The 8,147-nt window shown below is 56.6% G+C and overlaps 1 protein-coding gene across 1 annotated transcript; it reads left to right on the plus strand.

Annotated features, from left to right (window-relative positions):
• Positions 1-1,633: 1,633 nt before the first annotated feature.
• Positions 1,634-4,581, plus strand: PIANP (PILR alpha associated neural protein). The gene is made up of 5 exons (XM_057702457.1): positions 1,634-1,650; positions 1,892-2,403; positions 3,149-3,230; positions 4,027-4,248; positions 4,560-4,581. The coding sequence occupies exons 1-5, from the start codon at positions 1,634-1,636 to the stop codon at positions 4,579-4,581; spliced, it is 855 nt and encodes a 284-aa protein (XP_057558440.1).
• The last annotated feature ends 3,566 nt before the right edge of the window (positions 4,582-8,147 follow it).

An 8,147-nucleotide genomic window follows, 5' to 3' on the forward strand; every position in this document is an offset into this window, starting at 1 on the left:
TTGGCGGGGGTGGGGGTGGGGGGATGCACAGGCGGAGAGGCGAGTGGGTCCTCGAGTCAGCTGGCCACAGATGTCCCTGATGAGCCCTTCTCTGCTCCACTGGCTCACACTCCTTCCTCCATCCCCGCAGCTTCGCTCTCTTCCCGGCTTCCTCTCCCTTCTTCCCACCAGGCCCTCATCCTTGCCTCTCTCTGTAGCTCCGTATCCCTTTATGTTGGAAGAAACAATTTACAACTCCTCCATCTTTGCTGTATCCGTTTTCCGCTCCTTGTCCCTTCCTTGTGTCATTTTGTCCTCAGTACCATGTTCTCTCCTTTACCCCTTCTTTCCTCCCCAGCCCTGGTCCCCTCCATCCCTCTTCTCTCTTCCCCTTCCACAATCTCCACTTCCCGTCCTGCCTGGACCTTTCCTTCCTCTCCCTCCTGCCCTTCCTCCTTCGTTCTGGCTCCTGTGACCCCTTCACCCTCTCAGTTTCCCCCCCTGACCTTTACTCTCACCCTTGGCATCCACCAGCTGCCCATCCTCTCTGCGCCCCGCCCCCAGCCATTCTTTCAGGACTAGCCCCCCTCACCCGCTTCCTCTTCACCTTTCTCCTCCCTTCTCAAGCCTCACCAGCCTTCCCCCTCTCAGGCCATCACCCCTTCACATCTCTCCCCACAGCCCACTTCCCCAATCCCTTCCCCAGACTCTCCCACCTTACTCCCCTGTTATTCTCCAAGAGTGCTTAATGTCCAGATTTAGACCCAGAATCCAGAGGACACCGGGTGTCATATCCTCATTCACTGGGGAGCGTGCTGCCCCCCAGGATCCACCACCCTCAGTTCTGAGAACGTGTCCTGCTCTTTCAAAACCATCCATCCTGATTTGAAGGACTCGAAGGACTCTTTACCCAGGAGAGCTACATTTGAGGGGGTGGCCTCTCCCCAACTCTGCCTCCCCTCGGAGGGCACCTATGCATTTGGATGATTGAACATTGAGCAAAAATTATATTCTGTAGTTTTTCTCCCACCCACTTCTCTCTTTCTCTCTTTCCTTCCATCCCTCCATCTCCTCTTCCCCCGCTCCTGAAGATGCAGATTCCTGGGGCCATTCAATCATGAGAGAAACGACGAGCCGGGTGGGACGACAAGTGGGGGAGGCAGGCTGGGATGCTCCCCCTGTGCAGCCACACGCGTTCACACACTCACTCAGATTGACTTCCTCTTCCCTCCCCCACTCAGACTCCCTCCCTCGCGGTAGGTGCTCAAGGAATCACAAGGTTCTTGGCTCTAAATTAAGATCCAAGAAAAGCTAGGAGCTGTGGGCAGAGGAAGTGAGAAGGAAGGAAGCCAGAGAAGTGAGAGTAGACCCTGGGGTGGGGAGGTAGCAGGGACCTGGGAAGTTAGATAGGGGCTGAGGGCTAGACAGGGGACCACTCTGGGAGTTCTACCTCCACCCCCGAAGAGGATGCTAGGCAGTCATTGGTCCTGGGTGGCAGCAGCATAGCTGGCAGCTGCAGCTGGGAGGGAAGATGGAGGTGAACTGGTGGATGAATGAGCTGGGGAAGCACTCAGGGCAGTGTTGGGATGTGACGACCCCTCTCTCCCCCAGTAAAGGCTGAAAATCTGGGTCACCTCTGAGGAAGATCTCAGACATGGAGTCCAGGATGTGGTAAGTTTGGCACAGGAGAGGGAGCTTGGAGGCCGCTTTCCCTGGGGTCTTGGCCCTTTCTCTCCTAGACCCACCCAGGGCCTTCCATCCTGAGGGCTAGACCCTAGGAAGATGGGGAATGAGACCAGCCTTCCCAAGGCCGACCTGCTTTTTGCACAGAGTCTTGGAGGGAGGCAGCCCGTCCTCCCCACACATAAGCCCAAGATGGCCTTGGTCTCACCCGCTCTCTCCCTTCCTGCAGGCCTGCACTGTTGCTGTCCCATCTCCTCCCTCTCTGGCCACTGCTGTTGCTGCCCCTCCCACCACTGGCTCAAGGTTCCTCTTCCTCCCCTCGAACCCCACCAGCCCCAGCCCGGCCGCCCTGTGCCCGGGGAGGCCCCTCGGCCCCACGCCATGTGTGTGTGTGGGAGCGGGCACCCCCACCAAGCCGATCCCCTCGGGTCCCAAGATCACGTCGGCAAGTCCTGCCGGGCACTGCGCCCCCCGCCACCCCATCAGGCTTTGAAGAGGGGCCACCCTCATCCCAGTACCCCTGGGCTATTGTGTGGGGCCCTACAGTGTCTCGAGAGGATGGAGGGGACCCCAACTCTGCCAACCCTGGATTTCTGCCCCTGGACTATGGTTTTGCAGCCCCCCATGGGCTGGCTACCCCGCACCCCAACTCAGACTCCATGCGGGGTGATGGAGATGGGCTCATCCTTGGAGAAGCTCCTGCCACCCTGCGGCCATTCCTGTTCGGGGGCCGCGGGGAAGGTGAGTGGGAGAGGCTGGTAGGGATATGGGGGGTGGGGGTGGGAGGCTGGTTGAAGACTCTGAGGGCAGCAACAGGGGTCTTGTCTGTTAGCTCCTTCCACAAACGTGTCGGGCACTATGCTGGCACAGGAGGCCGAGATGAAGATGCGTCTGAGCCTCGGAGGAGCTCAGGTCCACTGGAGAAGACAGATGTGTAAACACTCGGGGATGAGTCCACGTAATAAATGCTGTAATAGAGGCACGCAAGGCATGTTTTTAGGCAGAGAAAGAAGGGAGAGACTACTTCTGCCTGGGAATCAGGACACCTTCCAAGAATTGACATTTGAGCTGGCCCTTGGAAACAGTGGGCGTATTCCAGGCAGAGGAACTGAACAGGCCCTTCAGGGTGACATCTTGGCTGAGGGAGTGCCAAGATGGGGCTAGTGGTTTGGGGTTGGGCCCAGGGTAGAGATGGACACTTCCACCCCCTAGTTTCTGTACAGAGAGAGATTCTCTCTGACCTTGGAACCTCCTCCTCATCATGTATATACAGATTTGGGGAAATGGAGAAAAAGGATTTGGGAGGAAAAGAGCTAAAAACTCTTGGGAAAGCTGATGATAAAAATAAAGTGGGGAGGCTCCAGAGAAGCATTTATGGCTTCAAATGGCAACACTCTTCAAGCTTACCGAAGCCTCGGCCTAAGCCCACCCCCAGCCCCTCCTAACACCTCAGGCCTCTCTAAAAACCTCTCCCCACCCCAAGCAGGTGTGGACCCTCAGCTCTATGTCACAATTACCATCTCCATCATCATCGTTCTTGTGGCCACTGGCATCATCTTCAAGTTCTGGTAAGCGTGGGGAGGGGATGCTAGCATCCAGGTCAGCATTTGGCTACATTTGGCTGGAAGGGAAGGAGCCAGGGAGGCAGTTCTGCTGGGGGTGGGATAGGAAGTGGTGGATTAAGGCAAGACCTTGGGAAAAGGTAGGAAGGATTCTGGGTAAGGGAAGCCATCAGAAATGAGCACAGATTCCTTCTGGGGAAATACAAGGATGGTGGGAGAGGTGGGGGAATCATTTGTGTGCATGGGGTGGAGGGGGCTTTGGTGGACATCCCTTGGCCCCATTTTCTCCAGGACCCATTCTGCAGAGCCCCTTCTTAAGGCTGCCTGGGGAGGAGGCAGAAAAATCTGAGCTTTCTTTGCATGCACTTAATATTGGGTCGCTCAGTCCTTCACACTTTACTGAAAGATCATTAGACTCAGGTGTCCAGGTCATTAGCTGACTTTGAACTAGAACTAAATCTGCCAGGCACCTGCTGTGGAGAGAAATGGCTCTACTGGGCATGCATGGGGGAGGGGCGGTTCTAGGGGACTCTGTGTCTGTGGGGAGGAGGTACTCATTCTGTGGATCTGGACCAGGTGGGAGGGTGGTTTAGATTCCCGAGCCTCCTGGTGGGGCGGGGAGAGGAAGTGATTTTGTGGACAAGGTCTCAGGACTTGGGGCAGCATAGGGAACTTTTAGAGGCTGGTTTCTCTGCTGTAGGATGTTGCAGGTGCCTGAGGGATGCTGGGGGTGACCAGTGCTGGAGGCCCAGGTTGGGGACTTCTTGAGTGTGTGAGAACCTCTTTCCTTCCTGGGCACCAGCTGGGACCGCAGCCAGAAGCGGCGCAGGCCCTCTGGGCAACAAGGTGCCCTGAGGCAGGAGGAGAGCCAGCAGCCCTTGACCGACCTGTCCCCAGCGGGGGTCACTGTGCTGGGGGCCTTCGGGGACTCGCCCACCCCTACCCCTGACCACGAGGAGCCCCGAGGGGGACCCCGGCCTGGGATGCCCCAGCCCAAGGGGGCTCCAGCCTTCCAGCTGAACCGGTGAGGGCAGGGCAGAGGCAGAGGGCTGGGAGGGCGGGCAGAGGAGGCAACTCAGGGCTATGGTTGTGTGATTGGGGTGCCTTCTCCCAGCGGGGGGTGGGGAGGAGGCAGACCTGGCCCTCCCCGGGGAAATGGACCCCTCCTCGGGGGGGGGGGGCTTCTGTCTCCCACTCTCTGTGGATCTGTGTCCTGTTCTCCATTTAACTCTAACTCTGCCCTCTTAACCTTGATCCCTTTTATTTCTCGGACTGCCGTCTTGATTCCGGCCTGCCCCTTGGATCCTGACTGTGCTCTTTCCCTTTTCCTCTCAGGATTCCCCTGGTGAATCTGTGATGCCCCCCCCCCCCAAGGTTGGGATGCCGCCAAGCAGGGGGCCAAGGGGCCGACAAAGCCCCCATCCAGCTGAGGGTGGGTGGCTGTGGACGCTGGGGCCCCTGCCCTGGCAAGCTCCTCGGAACACTCTCTGGCCCACAGGCGAGCCCACCTGCTCAGCCTCCTCTAGGTGGGGGCCTCACATATCTGTGGCTTCTGGTCCCCCTGGCCTCACCCTGGCACACTCACATGAGAGCCTTGCACACTCACCTCTCCCCTCACGGGCCATCGCACACACTCACGCTCTTGTACAGCCAGTCTCCACACCCACGTCTCTTCCCTCCGCGGATCCCTCACATCCTCCCTTTTGTCTCACACTGACCACTTTCTCTTCTCCCACATCCCACCCGTCACTCTGTGGCCCATCACTCAGTTGTCAGTGGGTGACTCCCGTGACCTCTCATGTGCATCTCCCAGCCCCGTGTTGTGGTGTTGTGTGTTGTGCTCACACCCTGCCTCATGAGCACCCACTGACTGAGTTTCTGTGGCTCCTGCATGCTGCCCCGGAGGTGGCTGGGAGGTGAGCTGGGGGGCTCCTTGGGCCCCCATCTGTCACGGTCCCATCTAGCTCTATGTCCTGTGTTTTGCTGTCTCCCCCATCCTGCTCCAAGGGCACTCGTTACCCTGAGGGCTCCCCCATGGGAACGGGAGTAGTGCGGCCCCAAACTCCTCCCCGGCCCCACTGCTAAGTTCTTTTGTCTGGGAGATGGCTTTTGGGGAGTCACCTGCTGCACTACATGAGAAAGGGAGCCCCTTTTGCCATCCCCCGCCTCCCAAGTCCTTCTGTCCAGTCTGTCCTGGCTGTCTATGTGTGTCACTCTGGAATTCAGAGCCCCCTGAGCCACTCCTCCACTTCCCAGCCTCCCTGAGGGCCTCCCTAACTCCACCTAGGCTGCCAGGGACCGGAGCCAGCTGGTTCAAGGCCATCGGGAGCTCTGCCTCCCAATCTGCCCCTCCTTCCCTCCCTCCCTCCTTGATTCCTCCACTCTTCCTCTTTTTGCCCCCCCATCCCTCAGGTTTGTCCCAACTTCTCACGGCTTTCCCACCTTCCTTCCTTCTTCCCTCTCTTACCTGGCTCCTATGCTGTGATATATATTTTTGTATTATCTCTTTCTTCTTGTGGTGATAATCTTGAATTCTTGTGGGATGTAAGTTTCAAAATTTTCAAATAAAGCCTTTGCAAGATACCTGAGTCCCCTGGTTTTGCCTTATGAGCCTCGCAGAGAGGAGAGGAAGAGGGATGATGGGCAGCTAAGAGGGAGGAAAAAGAAGGATGGGGAGGTAACCCCTCCAGACCCAATGTGACCTGGCCTGCTGTGACCCGGAGTTGGGATTTGGGGGCTTTGAACCGGGATGGAATGGAAGGAAGAGACACTGAAGGGAGCAGTTCTGACGAGGAGCAGCCGGAGCAAGAAAGAAACTCAAAGAGTGGCTTGTTAATTGCCAGAGAAAGTCAAGAGAGACCATGAGAAAGGAGGCAGAAGAAAAGGGAAACTTATGTAGAAGCACAGGCGATGGCGCAAGCGAGAAAAGGAAGAGGAGAGCGCTGATAAGACAGATGGAGGGTGAAGGGCAAAAGGAGAAGAAAAAATGGAGCAATGGGAAAGAGATGAGAGGGAGCCGCAGGAAAGAGGCTGGCTGCCCTGCTGGCTTTATTTTCAGCCTTGCTCCCTAACCTGCCCCCACCCACAGCTGTCCCCCAGAAGCCCTGTGGTTAACTCTCATTAGCTTTCCCCTGCTCTGTCCTAAGAGGCACTGCTGGGGTGTGGGGGGTGGAATCGAGGGGTGTATTTGGAGGAGGGAACACAGGCTGCCCAGCTGGGATCAGTCACCTCTGAGCCCCCAATTCTAGGTTTGGCTCTTGTAACAGCCCTGCAAAAGCCCACACAGCAGCCTCTCAGCTGTTGCTAGGCTCTGTTGCCATGGTAACCACCCAGGTCCCATTCCCCCACCCCACCCCCATCAGTGCCCCACTTGCTCCCTGGAAATGGGGGAGCTCCAGGAAAGAGAGGAGATGGTCACGTGCAAGAGGGAGTCTGCCCTGGCCTGTGTTGGCCCCCATGTATTTCTTTTTGCAGCTTAAATCAGGAATGTCTGTGTCCGTAGGTGTGTGTTTTAGGGGTTGGGGAGCTTTACTGTGTACTCAACTGAAGTGTGGCTGAGTGTTCGCAGCACACAACGGGGAGTGAGGAGAAGGGAGTGTAGGACCAGAGCAGTATGTGGATTCAGGGCAACAGACTTCCTAAGAAGAAGAAAGAAGCAGAGCCGGGCCAAAGAGTGATAAGCCAACCAAAAGCAGAGGTGTGAGGCAAACATGCTGCTGAGGTGGGCTCAGAGTCAACTTAGTGGGGCCTGAAGAGACCCCGGGCCGAAGCTGGTGGAAGGGAGAGGGCTGGATGGGACCTGAGGTGCAGGAAGAGGTGCTGGCTGCTAGGATGGGTTGGGGGCAGTGAGGGAGGGACAGGAGGAGGGGGAGGGACAGGGGGAGGAGGGGGAGGAATGGGGGAGGAGGGGGAGGAGGACCAGAGAGGAAGCCTCATTAACCTTTCTCTTCCTTCCCCACAGGAATCTAGTCCTTGTCAGGTGGGGGTTGGGGGGAAAAGCTGCAGTGCCCGGACAGCACAAGGCTCTTGTCACCTTTCTCTTCAGAGGGACAGTGTGACTCCGAGGCTCATCCATATGCAAAGGCCCACATGAAGGCCCCTAATGAAGAGGGAATTAATTATTGCCTGATTAGACTGCTGCTTCTCTAAATTTAAATAAATTAAAATACACCAGCAAGACACAGGAAATCCTTACCTGTTCCTTCTCTCTAAATGCCCTCCTTCCCCAAGGAAAGTCAGATGGCAGGGAAAGACAGAGGAGAAAGATGTCCAAATCTTCCGAGTTGTCCTAAAGGAAGGATCCCAAACTAAATCCCACTGTCATGCTAACCAGGAAGAGAGGCGAGGCCCTGGAGAAGGATCCTAACTTTAACTCTCACTGAGTTGAAACCGAAACTGTGGGGCCTCAGGAGGTCCTCGGAAGTCAGCAAGTGGCAGAGCAGAGAGTCACTGCTTAGTCACAGACCAAGAACACAAACGGCGGCCATACTACCACTTTGGTTCTTGGAGGCCACACATCACTACCAGGACCAGCATCTCTCATATCTCTGCTTTCTTTGCCTCCTGAGCTGTGCATCAAATGACTAAGCCAGGCTTCTCTTAAGCATTTTTCTGGAATGCTTACCATTGTGGCTCAGACCAAACCAGGGAGTGGGGAAGCCCCCAGGAGGAGGGCTCTCCCAGGCAGAGCTCTGGGTGTGGAAGTGATTCAAGATGGAAACAGTGTGCCAGCTGGAAAACCCCAGGCTAAAATTAACAGCCCTCCTCCCCCTACACCCCACATTTATCTCTCTAAAGCTTTTCTCTAAGGAGTTCAAAGCACTTAAAACTTGCTTCTTATAGCAAGGGCAGGAGCAGGGCTGACAGTCTGAGACACTGAGGCCTGGGCGGGGGGGGGGGGGGGGGGGGGGGGGTGCCAGTTAT

This window comes from Hippopotamus amphibius, chromosome 12 (assembly GCF_030028045.1).
Source record: "Hippopotamus amphibius kiboko isolate mHipAmp2 chromosome 12, mHipAmp2.hap2, whole genome shotgun sequence".
Lineage (NCBI taxonomy): Eukaryota > Metazoa > Chordata > Mammalia > Artiodactyla > Hippopotamidae > Hippopotamus > Hippopotamus amphibius.